Genomic DNA, 19,329 nt, shown 5'->3' on the forward strand with positions numbered 1-19,329 from the left:
GCCATGATAACATAGCCACTGCAATAGGTGAAAAAATAAAATAAATAATGTTTGAAAACCCAGTATTCCAATAAGCCTTTTTCATTTCATATATTTTTATCACATAGAGAAAATCAGAAAACAAAATCTTCAGGCTAGCTCAAGCTTGAAAGATTTCTTTGAAGTTTTAGAACAATGACGGCTGTCAAGGTTTATTATATTACTCAGTTTGAATTTAAGCTCCCAAATTGAGTATCCTTTTTAGAGAGATTTACATTTACTGAAAACAGATGGGGGAGGGGGAGGGGTGTTTACAAGGATTATGTTGGCCATTTCAAGTCTTCTGATTTTGGACCTCTGTCAGAGTTCCCCTGAAAGACCCAATCAGGCAGAAATGTAAATTTGCTCTGGAATAGGGACTGTAATTTATTCTAAAATACCAAACACACCTAGCAGTTATCCCCACATAAATTTGGCAAGTAAACTCTTGGAAACTATATGTGCATGAGAAACTGCAACACTCCAATTTTTGCTGCTCAGAACTGATTAAAACAAACTATATCAAACCAATATGCCCCATTCCGATTTTAGGAACTGGTATTGATGCTGTAATGCTACACCCGAAAAAACTGAACCCCATGGTATTGGTAATTCCCCATTTCATACTGCCTCATCATTTTACTGCAATCTTTAGAATGATGCCTATATAGAGGTATTCCACCTCTCCCATACCAATGGATGGAGGTTGACTACATTTGAAGTTTGGCATCATAAAAGCAGTTCATTTTTCGAGGTGGCTCCCACAGGTACAGCAGGTGACACACCGACTCCACAAAGGCAATTACTCCTTGCATGGACATCAACCTGTGTGATACTGGAAATGTACCATGCACATGGCTGTTGGATTAATCTGCGTTTTTGCCAGGACACAATAAGTGGCCGAGGAAGTCCCAAGACAAGCGTCCCTTGCGTGTTGTGGTACAGGATCCAAAATTATGATTCACTGACGAAGTCTAACAATACTGAAAGCTGTCTAGGATTTTTCGTACCCTCTTACAGAAAGGCTTGGTCTGGCAGTTCGAGATGGTATCTTCCCACGAGGAGCAGGATCAGTACTGATTACCCTAAGGGAGTCCTCTGCCTTGATTGGCACAGTGGGCGAAAAACAATGGATTGGAATGCTATCCTGATTGATTGCTAGTAGTGTAAACTATTTGTAAGCATTCCTTCCATCATCTTTTGTATGTCTACTGGAAATGTAACCCACAAGGTTGCCGCCTTTCTTGGACACAAACTACATGCGTCGCTAACGTGTTGGGAAGTAAAAAGGATAGTTGCATGATATTCCAAGCAAAACATTGGGGTCTTGCACAGAGGTGACATTGTTGAAAATGGTATGAGGCTGGCCAGAGTTGAATAATTGTCATGCACATAGTCTGAGCCAAGACTTTTATTCCTGTATTGATAGCTGTCAACAATATAACGAAGGAAGGACTGCATAATAGTAACCAAATGAAGGCCATTCCTTAGCCAGGACCAAGGTGGTCTGCCGACATCATGGGCTTAGGGCGCCTATCCTCACTTCAAGCAGAGTTATAGGACCATCTTTTAGTGAGTGTAAACAGTATTTAAGAACGTTTCCTACTTGTAAAAGGATAAAAGGAAATGGGCGTAGAGTTCTTGAAGATAGGCCTGAACAGTATGGTTTCCTAGGGGAGCCTGCTAAGGGCCAATTTAAAATTTGGCAAACAACCCGGCAGACACTGCCAATGCATTTTACTGTTTAGTGCAGAGCTGTGTCAACATGACACAGACCTACACCAAACAGATTTTCTTTTTTAATTTTCAAAAAGAAATTCCCGAAACAGGGTTTTTATTTTTTTAAATAAAAAAAGTAATGCTCCCCTCACCATGAGAGTCATTTCCCATGATGAGGGAGGCATTATTTTCATTATACTGTCCCTCACTGCCAGGGTTTGCTTGGCGGTGACAGACAGTAAAAAATATTGCTATATGTCCGCCCATCCTGATTGTAGTCATTGCCAGAGCCAAACAGATAGGTCCTCCCACATATAAATTGGGCAAGCAGGCTATTATACTGGCTGTATGCATACTTCCTTGTGATGGAGAATACATGACGCAAACATTTAAATTAAGCCTTAAGTGTTTATAAGTTTGCAGTTGCATGGGCAGGGTACTAGCCCAGCTGTGCGTCACTGCCCATGGATTTCCCGCACTTGGCTGTCTCAGAAAAGTGTTGATTGGATTTCAATCCCATGCTCAAAACTGCCCTTTCCCTGACATTGGTCAGTATACAAAATCTTTTATCTTTAAAATATTTCATATGTATGGACCATTTAGTTGCGGTTAGGTGAATGGTGTGTGTTGGGAGTAAGATTTAGTTGCAGTTAAATGCATGGTTTGTGTTGGGGTCCAGGATTCTCTATATATGTACTGCAGGGGAAGAGCTAGGACTAGGGTTGTGATTAGAATTAGGATACAAATTAGGGTCAGGTCTAGGGAAGTTTTAGGTTTGTTTTTCTCATTTTGGTATTCGTTACAACTGTTATTCATAGTTCTCCTCACAGTGTACAATGCATTTACTTCATTATGATTTCATTATCAATTCTGAATTAACTGGAAGGCACTATGTTTGTTCTATAAAAAACTCTTAAAATAGATGAAATATAGATGAAATACATGAATATACGTGAAATAAATGTACGCAGTATCAGTTGTCTACTGTGCTAATAATAACCCAATGGTACTTTAATGCTTGTCTCTGATCTATTTTGGAATCCTCCAGACTATGCAGATGTAAGCCACTGCCGCCGTTTTCAAGGGCTTTTGGCCCAGGCCCTACTGAAATTTCAGAGACCTTGGCTTGTTGCGGAAGTCTAAGGAATTCCCTAATGCATAGTCCATCTCAATTTTCTCTCGCACCAAAGTCTAGGTTTCCATGCAGGAAACAACAGGAAATAAACCTTGCTAGTGTCATTGTTTATGAAGATTCCATGGTCTCTCATGTTGCAAATGTGAACTTCTACCTCCTTTGACCTTTCCAAGCACTAAACAGTGTTCAGGAACAGGTCTTTCAGTTGAAAAGCAGGAAGGAGGCAGCCTGGACTATAGGAAAACTGCAAGACACCCTTTAAAAGCCTGGTTGGGCTATGGGATACACAGGGACATCATGCATCAGCCTCGGTTTCAGCAAGGCTTCAAACCCTCTACTGATCTCACAGCCAATGTGTATCACTCATTAGCTAGTGAATGAATATTAATATATTTGATCCAAACTGATATTGAGCCCAATATTTGATGAAAGGGTTAAGTAACCCTTAAATCCACCCATACAGTTCACAGCATGGAAGACTATATGGCTATTTCTTGTGTTCTTCAAACCTCTGGTAAACAAGCGGATGCATGGTGAGAGGAGTTGGTTCTAAATGCTGTGAAATGTCCAGATTTCTTATCCAACATAGTATGCACTTGGAAAGTTGTTTGTAGAAACAATCATTGGCAAAAAAAATATGTAGCCTATGAAATGTCTAGGCTTCATCAAAGTTTTTTTTAGCCATGTTGTACAGCTGCTGCATCTTAGTGTTTTTTTATTGCTGGTGGGAGGAGGGTGAAGGGAGGCAACACTGGAGGATATGGGGAAAAAGTGTTATGACATGGCCAGCGTTGACCGCATCACATCGCTTTTTGTCTTGTTATGGCAGGTTAAGGGGGCGACACCAACAACAGAGGAAGGGAGGGGCAACACAGACAATGGAGGGGGAGTGGGTGAGGGCAACACCACGAACATTGGAAGGAGGGAGGCCAGATGAAGCCAAAAAACATGGACAATGGAAATAGGAATGGCTATTTAGAGAAGCAACAAGGACAACACAAGGAGGGAGGGCCTGTCTGGGCAAACAACACAGACAATGGAAGGAGGGAGGGCTGGTGGTGGCAAGCAACACAAACAACAGAAGGAGGGAAGGCAGGGGGCAAGTAACACGGGCAGTGGAAAGAGGGACGGTGGGTGGTAGCAAGCAACGCTGACAATGGAAAGAGGGAGGCTGGTGGTAGCAAGGAACACAGGCAGTAAAAGGAGGTAGGGTGGGAGGAATGCAGAGGTGTAGAAGTACCCAAGGGAGACGGGTGAAAAATACATAGTCTCGTAGAGTGCATAAACACCAAGAATAAAGTAGTGCCTAAAGAAATAGTGAAAGGACATAAGTAATGCGTTCCTGCTCCAGGGGACGGAAAACATACAAAGAGGAAGGACGCATATTGAAGTTGACCAATAAGGAACAAATGAAAGTGACAATAAAGCCAACCAACTGTGGCCTTCTATCCCAATATTAGAATACAATATATTTTGCAGGAGACAGCGAATGCACTGCCTTAGGGGAGATGTTGAAACAGCAGCTAGGGTGGCGTGGTCAAGCGCCGCGTCAAGATGGCGGCTTTCACCTGAGCTCCGTTCGGACATAGGAGCTCTTCTTTTACCTACAGTCTTCTTCTGTGGCATTGGGCACAATAAGGAGCTAGATTTATGCCTCTGAATGGTCAGAGCAGCATATGGAGCCGTTCTGACTTTGAATGCGGTCAGCTGCGACCTAGCGGCAGCAGCAGTGATTTCCCTCATGTAACGCAAGCAGCCGCCATTTTGTGCTTCCCGGTCGCCTCACCTGATCTCCTCTGAGGTAAAACCATTGTTTTAATTCCTAAACGCATGGCAAAATTGTTTTTCTCTTTTTTTATATATTTTTTTTCATTTTACCTGCTTCTTATGTGACTCCTCTTTAGGAACAACCCAAGTGCATTTCATAGAATGCAGTGCTTCATATTTCTTATGGAAACTATTGTGTAGAGGTTACAGAAATAGGAGTTCTTCACTGCGTTTGTATTGAAATTGGTGCTTCCAGGCAACAGTGTTAGATAATGTGTTATTATACATGGATATTCTTTAGACTGTGCTCATTTTAATTCTTTTTTAGAGCTCCTTGAGTCCTCTTCATGTAACTACGTGTGGCTGCCTTTTTGTCCTTGCTGCACAGCTCCTCCTCTGTGATAAACTAGCATTTTATCTCCTAAACGTATGGCAACGTTTTCTTTTTTTTTGCTTATTTCAATAGTATGTGGCACATTATGATCTTTTGACCTCTTATCCCTTACTACTTACCTCATGAAGATGCCTCATACTCCATTTTCTATTATCTCTCTACATTGACTCTTTTCATGGATGTTGGCTGTGCACCTTTTTTCCTCTCTCAGTGCAGACGGAGGGTGAAATTTTTCTCTGATTAACTGGCATTTTTTATGCGCCCTCGTTTATTTGTGCTGTGTGCTTATTAAGCCTATGGGCAGATTGAGACCTCTATTAAAAGTTCTATATCGTCCTTCTCATCCTTTCACGATGGCTAGTGAAGTTCCAATCTCTGTCAGAGCATCTTCTTCAGGTACTAAGCCCAAGAGGGTTAAAAAGGACCCTTGATGCCATTCTGGATGAGGTTAGGGGGTAGAAATCTTTTATGTCCTCAACTAATGAGAACCTCCAACAAATAGAAGACAAGTGGATTACTATGGAAGCTAAGGTGTTTGACATGGAGCAATCAGTGATTTACACAATGTATCAACCAAGATTCCTGTTTTAGAGCAGGAAATCCAATGTCTCAAGCTTCATACTGAGGATCTTGAAAATCGTAACAGACGTAATTACCTGCGCCTTTATGGACTACCAGAAAATCTTGAGGGCCCAGTTCTACTTCTTTTCCTAAAGAGATTTTGTCAGAACTTTTGGATCTTCCTCCAGAACTCCCACTAAATATCCAACATGCACATTGCCTTGGACGTTTTCAATCAAATGTTTCAAGACCCAGAGGAATTATAATGTTGTTTCTGGAATTTACTGATCTCATGCGTGTTCTTTCAGCAGCTAAAGTCAAGCGTCGCCTCATATGGTCTGGTCACAAAGTCTATCTGTCACAGGATTTCTCCAATGTCACTAATGCAAGAAGACAGGAATTTTTGGCTCTCCGTCCTCAGATGAGACAATTGCATATCTGTTATGGCATTCTACATTCTTGCTTGTGTAAAATAACTCATGAGGGCTCAACACGCTCTTTTGATGATCATTCTAAATTGAAGTCTTTTGTCTAAAGTCTCTCAATGAAATCAGTTGATGGTTCTTCCCATCGTCTCTAATTTCCTTGCTCCTTTTCTTTCTCTAAATTCTTTATGGTTGTTCATATTTCTACCTTTTGATATCCTTCTCTCTGTTGTTCCGTCTGTCTTCGGTGCTATTGCGCCCCCTGCTCCATTCGTTAACTTTTCCTCTTAGACCTGGATCTCTTTCCTTGATCTATCTCCTCCTTTTCCTATTCCTTTTTTCTTCTTTGTCTCTATCCTTTTTCTATTAGTTTATATGTGTTCCTTTTGCTTGATGATATTCTACATCTTGCATGTGACTATGTTTATTGTTTATTGTTATAGTTAGTTTTTTTTATTCATCTCATTAGTGGTGTTTTTCTCCTTCCAGCTGTTTCCCTGAAGTGTATCATCTCCAACATGTATTACCCTTTCATCCCTCCAATATGTGCAATGTTGTTACAGGGAATGTTCGTGGTCTTGGACACTCCGTCAAAAGACAAAAGGTACTCACTCATTTGTCTAAATTAAATTCTCATGTTTCATTCATTCAAGAAACGCACTGTAATGAAGCAGAATCGCTTAAATTAAAGAGACAATGGGGTCAAGTTCTTTATTCTTCTGCATCTATTAGGAAGGGGGTGTTGCTATACTATTTAATAAATTGTTGCATGCACAAATGTTATCTACGCAATGTGATACTGATGGACTCTGGGTAATGGCTAAGGTTGTTATACAACATAAAGAACTTGTCTTATTGAATATTTATGGCCCTGTTAAGCCAGACTCGGAATTTTGGAATAGTATTAAGATTTTACTTTCCTCCATTGATAGCCCCAATATTATTGTTGCTGGTGATTTTAACCAATGGATGGATTCCTTTTCTGATAGACAATCAAAGTGCAAATTCAACCCAGTTAAGTCCCATAAATCATTTCAATCTGCCATTACTTCTCGTTCATTATATGATATTTGGAAGACCTGTAACCCTGATTCCCTTGAATTTACATTTTTTTCTAATGTTCATCATACCCGTTACAGAATTGATTAAATTTAGGTCAGTAAACCCTTACTCCCATCTATTCAATCCTCGGAGATTGGATCTATTTTAATTTCTGATCATGCGCCTGTCATTTCTGTTCTTGACCTTTCCCTGAGTTCTCCAAATTTGGTTATTGGAAACGTAATAATTTTTTGTTATCAGAAACTGTTTTTATAACTGAAGCTACTGCTTTTATTAATGCGTTTTTTTTACTATTACCAATCCTTCAAACACCTCTATTCCTAATAATTGGGATGCTTTTAAGGCCTCCTTCAGTGCCTTTACTATTTCATATTCAACAAAAAATAAGAAAATTGCAAAGGCCAAGTATACAGCTTTACTACAACAACTCAAACTGTTGGAACATAATTACTTTAGTTCTAGATCTCCCTCTGTTCTTCATGAATTAATTAGGGCCAAATCTGCTCTTAACAAACTTGCTACAGTTGATGCTTGTACTGTCCTTCTTAAAATTAAGTCTAAGTATCACGGGGGTCAAAACAAAGCCGGTAAAATGCTGGCCAATTACTTAAAAATTAAATCTGAACATAAAAGTATTGGACCCATTTGAAATTAATCTACTAACAACTTAGTTTCCTCTGATGAGGATATTGCTACTGCATTTCATGATTATTACCAATCATTATATTCTGATGATACGAATACCTCTAGTCCAAATCTACACACCTTTTCTTCAGGTCTACCTAAACCCCCCTCGCTACCTGATGAATTTGAATTACTAGAAAAAGAAGTTACTCTTTAAGAGATAACTGATGCCATCAAATCTTTAAAAAAAAACAAAAGCACCAGGCCCTGATGGTCTTTCTGGTGATTTCTTTTCTACTTTTTCCTCTATTTTTCCTCCCAAACTTTTGTCCCTTTTAAACTCATTTCTTGTTGATTCTAAAGCTTCTGGTTCCTTTATAGAGGCCTTGATTGTTCTCATTCCCAAACCTGACAAAGATCACTCCCTCTGTAAAAACTATCGTCCCATATCAGTAATTAATTATGAGTGCAAGATATTGGCTAAAATCCTTGCCTCTCGACTCGAGAATATTATTCCACCATTGGTCAAAACTGATCAAGCTGGTTTTGTTGAGGGCAGATTGGCTGCGGACAATGCTTGTATGTTTGCTAATGTTATCTCCTTCAGGAAGAAATTTAAGTTACCACTTGCAGCATTGTCCTTAGATGCCGAATGATCATATACACTGGCAATTTATGTTTAATACACTTCAATGGTTTGGTTTTGGTCCAACTTTTATTTCTTATGTTAAATTGTTATATTCTTGTCCCCGTGCTAGTATTTTTGTGCATTACCGTTTTTAATTTTTTTTTCTTTACATAGGGGTACACACCAGGGCTGCCCTCTTTCTCCCTTCTTATTTGTTTTATGTCTTGAACCCTTCATTGAGCATATTTGTGTTAGCCTCATAATCGCTGCTGACAGCCAACGGTCGTCACGAGCGCTACCTCCCCAGTGCTGCGCACGTCCATTGGACGTCCATTCAGCACTAGTTCCAATGGACAGCGCAGCACTGGGGAGGGATATTTACACGCAGCTAAGGTGATAATACACTTATTTCTGGATTTACACTTAATTCCATAGAAACTAAACTGTCAGCATACACTGATGATATTTTGGTATATATGTGTAATCCCAATACCTCCCTCCCTCCTTTTTTGGATGAGGTTCAGTTGTATTCCAGTATTTCTGGTTATAAGTTAAACTTTTCTAAAACAGAAGTCTTAAACTTGAACTCTCTCTGTCACCAATATATGTTCAATGATACTAATTTTACTTGGTGCCCAGCAAAAATTACATACCTTGGTATTTGGTTTTCCTCTACTTTATCTACCACAATTAGTTTTACGTTCAATACACTATTTACTAAAATACAGTCACTCCTTCTTTCTTCCCTTCTTTATTTATCTAAGTGGGGTAGATTGGATACTATTAAAATGATGATTGTGCCACATGTCCTTTATACACTATCTATGTTACCTTTTTGGATCCCTATCTCATATTTTTCACAAATTAACTCTATTTGTACAAAGTTTTTATGGAATAAAAAACAACCCTGCATTGCTCTTATGAAACTCAAACGTCCCAAAACAGAAGGCGGTGTGCATTTTCCCGATTTTAAATCTTATCATTCTGCATTTTTAATTCGGCAGTTTTTTGCCCTAACTTATGATTTTGCTGATATCCCTATCCCTTGCTGGATTGTTTTTGAGCGCTCCCTATTAAAAGATTTTACTTTCGAAACATAATTTACATGTCTAATTGTACTTTCATATCAGATAATCCTATTTTTAAATATTCCCAATACTTATTACATAATATTTTGTCTGATGGTCTAGATCCTTTTCAATGTTTTTTGTCCCCTACTGTCTGGTATAATAAATTTCTCAAATATAAATGTAAACCATTTTATTACAAACATTGGAAGGAGAAGGGAATTATGTTTATTCATCAATTGATTCGGCATAACTCTGTTAGTCCCTTCTCTGAGTTACAATTATAATATAATTTACCTGACTCATTTCTTCATGAATACCTTTTACTATCAACAGCTTTGCAATCCTACTTAACCTCTACAATTTCCCTTCAGTTTCTCCCACACTTATTCCACGCACACCGTTATATAGTATTTTGCCTGTTACTGAACGACCTAAATCTCATACAGAATTAGTTTGGGAAACACACTTATCTTTGTCGCTTTCTACTTCTGCTTGGGATAAATTATAGTCCAAGTTATTTAAAACTACTATTGGCGCTCTTATAACTCAATCTCTATATTTTATTTATAGTAGAGCTGTTATTACCCCTGTTTGTACATCCAAGTTTTCTCCTACTTCCTTGTCCCTTTTTTGGTCCTGTTTTGAGTCCACGGGGACTTTAATTCATCAACTTTATGACTGTTCTAATGTATTGAAGTTTTGGCAGTCTATTTGGTCCAAATGTAGAAAAATATTTCAATGTAATATTCCATTATCACTGCAAAATATTTTTCTAGGTTCATTCTCACCAGCTTTGAATGATTCTACTCCTATTTCTTTGTTGTTTGATCCATTTATTGGTCTAGCATTTTAAGTGATTTTGTCCTGCTGGAAAGATAATTCTAAATTATCTTCATTAACTTGGTGGAACTATATTTGTGATGAGCACAGAATTGCTAATGTTTTTTCTCTTGTTCTTTCTCAGAAAATTAAATCTGACCTTCTTTGGCTACCCGTTATCTCCTATAGTTCTAAATATGCACCTCCGTTTTAATTTCTACCTTCTTATTATTCTTCTATTTTGATATATCCGTTATATAGTATAGTATATAGAGAATTGTGGCTCACGGTGTAGAGCAGGCAGACCCGGAAGCTGAGGTCAGACCCGGGACCAGGCTTCAATTCCCGACGCGGCAGCGTCTTGAGCTCAAATGTCCACGGACTCGATAATTCTCGCTTCGGTGCCTGCTCTAATCATGGGTTCTCACTCTGCAACTCTGGGCATTAAGCTTGCTTAATCTCCACAACGGCCCCCCTGCGGCGGGATCCCTGGCTTTCACCTATCTCACAGGGAAAAGCCAGGACGGGTTCCCAAGGCAAGCGCCGGGAAACCTCCGGGTAGCTGTGCGCTCAATAAATGCAATAATAATAATAATATTAATATATATATATATATCTTGTTCTTATTTCTCTTCTCTCCTTTCTCTCTTTTCCTTCTCTTTTCTTTCAAACTATTTGCTCATGTTTTGTATTTTTTCCACTTATATATTAATTGTTATACTTTATTCACAAAGTGTTCATTTGATAAAGTTTTTCTTTTTCTGAAAACTCAATACAAAATTATTAAACAAACAAAAACAGCAGCTCAGCTGCCTCCACTTCAAACATCAACACACCACATTCAAGTTCAACACAATCCACACCCTTATTACCGCCACTAGAAAGTATACAAGACACTGTCTCACAATCCGGTGCGCTTATGTAGACAGTGTTATGCACACACTTTAGAATCAAACACCCTTAGACTCTGTTGCTTCTAAAGCATTAATCTATCTAGTGATGTTGAAGCACAGTATCAGAACATGCTTTCTTGGTCAGCAGGTCCTTCTTGTTACCTGATGTGCTTTGCCGGGTGGTTCAGGATTGTGTACTCCATTGAAGATCCATTGAAAGACTTCGAAATGGTTCCTTAGTTAGAGCCCATAGGTGTTTACTTGATTCTTAGTTAAAGGCTACTTAATTATAGTGTTGTTTATGTTTGTAGGATCCGCCAAGATAGGATCAGGGCCCCAACATGAGACAGTAACCCTCCAGCCAGTATCACCAATTTGGTAGAGTGCTCTGCCTACAGGCTGAAAAGGTCACATTGCCCAAAAAGAGTAGAGGGACACACCCTCATTGTATGAGGAGCTCAGGAATGAGTCATTTACAAGCAGACCTCCATCTTATTCAGACCTACAACAACTGTGATGGGCCTTGACTTGTTGCAATGTGATGTTGACTAACATACCTGCCTTTTCTAGATCATTCAACACAACAAACTCTGCCCCCTCTCTCAATGACTTTACACTGGGGAACAAATACACATTGACTTTGAATTTAGTCCGGTATGTTTATTTATACCTTTTCTTTGAACAATTATTTAAAGTTTGTTTTGGCAGAAAGAGAATACAACATACAAAATTATTGACAATTTGACTCAAACCACAATTAACAAGAGGACACTTACAAACTGTGCGGAAAGGAAAAATTCAAGTGTTACATCCAAAAAACGATATACATTACAGTGCTAAACCATAAACATTACAATGCGACAATTTATATGAAATACAAAAGAGTTATCAAAAACAAATCGATCTATGAAGAGAGCCAGTTCAATACAAGAGCAACAAAAGCGTAAGGCAATTATATTTTTGATAAACACTCAATGTTATGATTAGCTCTTGCTGGGTTTGCGACGCGTTTCAAGTTTGGGCCAAAGGTGTCCAAACTATCATCAGGGCTCTTGTTATTCTTCTGTTAGGATGTAGAAAAAACACGTTTTAATACAACCAAATGGCCTCTTCTAAAACGATAGCACCGTTTGGATAGAATTAAAAGTACCTGAGTATTGTTTTGAGGTTGGCCTGTGAAGGTTTCTATAGGTGGACCAAATCCTTTATTCAGGACACAACCAGGAATACTTCAATGACAGCACCTATCTGGGAAACAAAAGGTGTTGTCTGTATTTACAATGCGTGGTCTTGGGTGTAACATGACACCCTGTTGATTTTTGCAAAAACGAGGGATTTATTGAGAAATTCATACCTTAGGTTGAGCGGTCTTGTAACATAAGGAGGGGGCGGAGGAATATCTTTTCTTTTGAATCCTGTGTGGAAAATACGCACCCATTTGTCATATAAAGGGATACTTAAATAAATACACAGGTCTTTATATGATCGACAAAGTTGTCGTACCTGTCACGTTCTTCACTGTGGGGCAGCAGATAATTCTCCCTTGTGCCTGTGAGAACAATGCACTAGTGAGTGTATAGTTGTTTATAAATTCCACACATAAAGTTTTCACACATAAAGGTTTTTCTGTACGTGGAACGCAATTTCGCACGTACCTTCGCTCTTGCTAAATGCGGCACCACCTCTCGTCCCCAGTCCACGGCCCCAGCCAGGGCTGTAGAAAGTCAAGGTCACTTTGTTTTATTTACTCGGCGCTTTGCAGTCACGGAACCGTCGTGATCTGAAAAGACGCGTAGGTGATTACTAAACGGGAGTCACACAAGATGTAATAATCAAAACAGGCCGGCGCGGCCGTGTGTTTTGCTCACCTCTGTAAATCTTTTGCTTGCGCTGCGTGGACACGATGCTTCTGGGTCGCTCGCTGTTAGTCTAAGTGAGCGGTGGCCATTTCTACCATACTTAAGGGAACGCTGCTTGGGGGAGAGTGCATTCTGGGATTTGTGGTGCGAAGGTACGTGCGAAATTGCGTTCCGCGTACAGAAAAACCTTTATGTGTGAAAACTTTATGTGTGCAATTTATAACCAACTATACACTCACTAGTGCATTGTTCTCAGAGGCACAAGGGAGAATTATCCGCTGCCCCACAGTGAAGAAAGTGACAGGTACGACAACTTTGTCGATCATATAAATACCCGTGTATTTATTTAAGTATCCCTTTATATGACAAATGGGTGCGTATTTTCCACACAGGATTCAAAAGAAAAGATATTCCTCCGCCCCCTCCTTATGTTACAAGACCGCTCAACCTAAGGTATGAATTTCTCTATAAATCCCTTGTTTTTGCAAAAATCAACAGGGTGTCATGTTACACCCAAGACCACGCATTGTAAATACAGACAACACCTTTTGTTTCCCAGATTGGTGCTGTCATTGAAGTATTCCTGGTTGTGTCCTGAATAAAGGATTTGGTCCACCTATAGAAACCTTCACAGGCCAACCTCATAACAATACTCAGGTACTTTTAATTCTATCCAAACGGTGCTACCGTTTTAGAAGAGGCCATTTGGTTGTATTAAAACGTGTTTTTTCTACATCCTAACAGAAGAATAACAAGAGCCCTGATGATAGTTTGGACACCTTTGGCCCAAACTTGAAACGCGTCGGCAAACCCAGCAAGAGCTAATCATAACATTGAGTGTTTATCAAAAATATAATTGCCTTACGCTTTTGTTGCTCTTGTATTGAACTGGCTCTCTTCATAGATCGATTTGTTTTTGATAACTCTTTTGTATTTCATATAAATTGTCGCATTGTAATGTTTATGGTTTAGCACTGTAATGTATATCGTTTGTTGGATGTAACACTTGAATTTTTCCTTTCCGCACAGTTTGTAAGTGTCATCTTGTTAATTGTGGTTTGAGTCAAATTGTCAATAATTTTGTATGTTGTATTCTCTTTCTGCCAAAAAAAACTTTAAATAATTGTTCAAAGAAAAGGTATAAATAAACATACCGGACTAAATTCAAAGTCAATGTGTATTTGGTCCCCAGTGTAAAGTCATTGAGAGAGGGGGCAGAGTTTGTTGTGTTGAATTATATAGGGTCCAGCCCTCCCTCAGCCCCACCAAGGACCTATCTCCCTTCGTGTGCTGCTTTTCTAGATCATTAGCAAACCTCCTACAGCAGCGTGTTTGTTATAAAATCTAAAACACATGTAGGTTCCCCAGGTACTCACCTGCTTTTCATTGTAGCCTTGCAGCAGCAGGAAGTAGGGGAGCTCTGTAGGTGGCTGTATCAGGCATTGGGACAGGCGCTCTAGGTCACCAGTGTCCACGGGCTCTAGAACTTCGTCAGCATTGCCAGAACGTATGCCGCTATCACCAGAGGTCTGCATGTCAGGGTTCCCATCTGGGAGGATGGGCTCTGTGCCGTGACCTGTGTCATCATCCTCATTAGCCACCATGCTCTTGACATTCTTGCGGTCCCGACGTTTCTTGGTGTTGAGGTTCATATCACTGATGCTGCGCCGCAGCGAAAGCCTATCCTCGCGGTCTCTTACCGGGGTGTTGCCACCAGAAGCAGCACGGGAACGGCTTTTTTGAAGCCTCCGGGCCTGTGCATTGATACCTGTGAGGGTGGGAAGAAGTAAAGGAAAAGCAGGCAAAATCAGGTGTGCAGTAACAATAAACAATTAGAAAGGGGCAGGAAAAAAAGATCTATTGGGAGAAGGATGAAAAATTAGCAGGATAATGAAAAATGACAGCGAGAAAGACATAGAGAAGGGAAACAATTAGGAGGAATTCGCTTGTGAGAAAGGTTGTGATCAGGAGCTAAAAAGGTACCCTGGATGAATGCAAGAAGTGAAAGAAGCAATGGAGTGTAAGAGGTCAGTAAAAAGACAGACAACACTCACCGAAAAAAAGGTTAAAAAAAGAGAATAAAAGATGACAGAGAAGAATCAAAGAAAAGGATTGCTTTCAGTAGCGCAGTCAAGAGGAAAGAAACACACGATCATATGCAACACAGAGAAAATCGATCAGAAGAAAGCAGTCAGGAGAGAAAGGATGAAGGAGAAGGACCAGTTGCCCTGAAAAAGAGGCCAAGAGAACGGGGAAGCAAGCATACATTATAAAGAGAAAAGAAGACAAAGAACAACAGAAAATTGGTGAGGAAAAACGGTGATAGAGAGAAGGCATGAAAAAGGCATTGGAGGGAAAGAGTTGGAAAGAAAACTGTAGGCAGAGATGTTGTGGAGGCAGGAAAACAGGTGCTGTGGGAAGCCAGGGAAAACACCCCAAAAAAATAGGGCAGCAAAAATAAAATACATCAGGAAAAAAGAAATAGCAGGGGACAAACGAGACTAAAACAGAGTGACAGAAGAATAGTGGGCATGGGAGTGAGGGGCCGAGGAAGGGAAAAATAACAATTATGATTGAAGAAAGAAAGAGATAAAGATAGTGATGCAGAACACATAACAGAGAAAATATATGCGAAAATGAGTATTGGGCTGGCGAGCACAGAGAGCTATAAACAAATTAGCAAGAATGTTGTGTCTTTCGAAGTCAGGGAACAAACTGAAAAGGTTCTGGTATGGATTGGGAATAAGGAGCTTGGGATAGACGAAAATAGAAGATGGAAGAGAGACAAGATTAGACCGGGAGAGAATTAGAATAGCTAATTATTGACTATACCCGCAAGAACACAAGTCATCTCAACACAACAAGTTTACAGTATCCTGCAGCACAGTGAAAATAGAGCTCTATGTTATATGAATGACTGACTGAGGTAATTTGTTTAGCGTTTAATGGTGCTGCTTTGATTTAACGTAGTGAGCTGTAAAGTATGATTTCTCCATGAGCTCCTCCATCTTCAACACACTGATCACTGGATGGAGTTTATCACATCCAGCAGTACTCCATCCCTGAACAAACAATACATCTTCTACACATGCCTCCCGAACCTGATCAACTTATCAGCAAGTATATGACCAGGTTGCCAGATTTAAAATTTTAAAAAACAAGAGCATTCAACCCATCTAGCAGGCACTGGATTGGCTTCCGATGGACTAAAAAGCGAAATTTAAGGTTCTCCATCACATGCGCGTGTCCTATGGAACAAGGTTCGAGGAAATCTACATCCTGGATATTCCACCTTCACTGTGCACTGACCATAAACGTACTATTCCCTAAGACTCACTCACCAGCGCAGCAAAAAGCTTTTGCAAACCATGTTTTTCAGCAAACCATAGACTTCGTTTGTGTTTGCAAACCATCTCAAATTAACTGGAAAAAAATTACTTTAGGAGGCTTCATGGTTTAGATCAGCAATTAATTTTAAAAAACATTGGAATTAGTGCATATTGTTATTGGCAGCGCTGGATCCATAATGCATCTCCCATCAGTTCAAACAAAATGATCATACTCCTGGGGCGTTGTAGGATGTACACAGTGCTGATAACTGTAACTAACCAATTGAAGTCTGTAATGTCCTCTAACGTGTGACTATAGATGGGCACCATTGTAACGGGCAACCAAGTGCATGGAGCCAGGACATCGATTAACAAGAGTGATTTCTAGGGGTGCTGAACTAGGGTAATATCAAATGACATTTGCTCCCAATAACCTTATAGAAATTGATGTTATTTGATTATTGACCCTTATGACATGACAGAAAGAGACACCGAGGTAAAAACACTACAGTTAGTGCAAGGTCAATAAATAATACCATAGAAATATGTGGATATTCACTTGGGTTCGGATATGGCAAATCTATGGAACCGCCACGATATAACAATCTTGCAGTACGGACATGCTCACACCAAGGTACAGTCATCACAAGCTCCAGTACATACCCATGCCCAAATGCAGCCATAATTGCCTGGCACAGCTTCAAATAGCAAAACAGGGTGCCAAAAGTGCAGACACAGCCTCAAATGCCCAAATGAATCCTCAAATGTCCAATTATGACCTCAGATGTCCAGCCATAGCTCTCACTTGCCCAATTATAGCCATCATATGCCCAGGTACCACACTCATATGCCAAAAAACCTCAGATCCCTAGGAACAGCCATCATATACCCAAATGTCAAGCCACCACCTCAACTCTCAAGGGACAACCATCTTATCCCAGGCACAGCCGCTTAATCTTATAGCATAGCCTCATTTGCTCAGGTGTACTCACAAATGGTCAGCGAAGCCTTATAAGCACTGGTTTTAGTCAAATACCTTCTATATCTGTTAATGACCCTTCGGTCCTTATTATGTCAAGCATTAGTCTAAAATGCAGTGTGCACCCTTAATATCGAAGTCAGAAAATCAATGGCACTTAATATTGAAGTCAGAATATAATGAGTGTAATTATATCAAAGGTAAATATATTGTTTTTGTATGTTATACAATAATATTGAAGTTTTAAATATCCAAAACGTCGATAATATTGTATTTAATATCCTTTATAGGAGTTTTTCATACATTTTAAATGCAATTTTTACAATGTTTTATAATATTCATTGTAATGTTAAATGTAGTTCTATCATTTTAAATATGTTATTGTTTAAGTACATATATATTCTATATATTTTAATATACTCTGGATGTAATATATATTTTATATAATACAGTGTATTTTATGTAATACACTACTAGAGTGATATATGATTGTATTTTGAGAGGGGCAGAGTGTCGTTGAGTGGAGTGCCATAGAGTAGAGTGTCGTCGAATGGAATGACGTAGAGTAGAGTGGCTCAGAGTGGACTAGAGTGTTGTAGTGTGGAGTGGCGAAGAGTGGAGCAAAGTGTTGCTGAGTGTCGTCCAGGGGAGTATCGTAGAGTGGAGGAAAGTGTTGTAGAGTCGAGTGTCAGAATGGAATGTTGTGGAGTCTCATAGACTGCAGTAGCATTGCGTGGAGTAGACTATTGTAGAGTGGAGTGGAGTTTCATAGAGTGGCATTGAGTGGCTTGGAGTGGCGTGGAGTGTAGTAGTGGATAGTGTGTCAGAGTAGAGTGGATTAAAGTGGCATCGAGTGGAAAGCAGAGATGTGTAGAGTGGCACAGAGTGGAGTACAGTGTCAAAGAGTACAGTAGAGTGTTGTAGAGTGCAGTGGTATAAAATGGAGTATAGGGTGGAGTGGAGGGGCATAGAGTGTCAGACTAGAGTGGCGTGGAGTAGAGCGTCATAGATTGTCACCTTGTAGAAGGCTTTGGCATAGACTGTCATGGCATAGAGTGGAGTGGCTTAGAGCAGAGTGCATAGAATGGAGTGCCGAAGAGTAGAGTACAGCAGAGTTGCATGTTGTAGAGTGTCTTGAAGTGGAGTTGAGTAGCATATCAGAGTGGAGTAGCGTGTTGTAGAGTGAATGTTAACAATCTTTATTGTATGAATATTAAAATCTTTACAAAAATAGCAGAAAGCGCATGTTTAGAAAAGATGATAATAAAATACATCAAATCTGGATAAAACAACATATTTAAAATATGGAGATAAGATTTTTAAAAAACTAAGCACAGGCAATGGTTGTCAAACGAGGAAAGTGCTAAGACTGCTCTGAGGCATCGAGTTGCTTTAAAAAAAATGAGTGTTAATGATGGAGCAAGGATTCGCACGTAAAGCGACTTGCTCTGACTCAAGAACCTCGCTTAACTGTAATCATACTAAATCAACCTGTCCGTCATTTATTTAGTTGTTTTCCCCACACGCGGGTGTCCCCAGGAGGCTTGCCTGTGTGTCCTTTCATCCTAACAATGCTTGCACTACGGAAAAAGGCTGCTTTGCAGAAATCCAGTCTGCGCATGCGTCGGTCATACTCACGTGATGTGACACACTCGCATTTTGGAGGGACTTTGTTGCTCATGCGCACTGTTGCAAATATGGCTGCTTGTCTCTCACCACGCTCTCTGCTTGCCACTGCTGCTTCCGCCTATCTGTCTTTTCGCACTAAACTTTAATGCTATAGATATTATGAAATAAGGGGTGCAGTAAAGTCTATAACGGTATACAGTGTGATCATTTTTTTCGTATGATTCTAATTTGTTTTCGCTTACTTTTCATGTGCCGTCTATCTGGGGGTCGGGAAAAACGGGAGATACGCCATGTTGAAGTTCTTCTGAACCCTGTCACATGACATGGGAGAATCCCCACTGCGCAGAAGCTAAAATCAGCCAGCTGGCTCCTGAAGCTCGATGCGCCTGGGAACCCACCTCGAAGACACAGAATTTTT

At 39.9% G+C, this 19,329-nt stretch overlaps 1 protein-coding gene across 1 annotated transcript in view; it reads right to left on the minus strand.

The window, feature by feature from the left end:
* The window catches only part of RASIP1 (Ras interacting protein 1), a 284,208-nt gene that overhangs the window by 143,790 nt on the left and 121,089 nt on the right, over positions 1-19,329 (minus strand). Inside the window, exon 4 of the mRNA XM_086930409.1 lies at positions 14,351-14,742. Within this exon, the coding sequence (XP_086786535.1) occupies positions 14,351-14,742 (392 nt within the window). The remainder of the gene's footprint in view (positions 1-14,350; positions 14,743-19,329) is intronic.

This window comes from Lissotriton vulgaris, chromosome 7 (genome assembly GCF_964263255.1).
Source record: "Lissotriton vulgaris chromosome 7, aLisVul1.2, whole genome shotgun sequence".
Classification (NCBI taxonomy): domain Eukaryota; kingdom Metazoa; phylum Chordata; class Amphibia; order Caudata; family Salamandridae; genus Lissotriton; species Lissotriton vulgaris.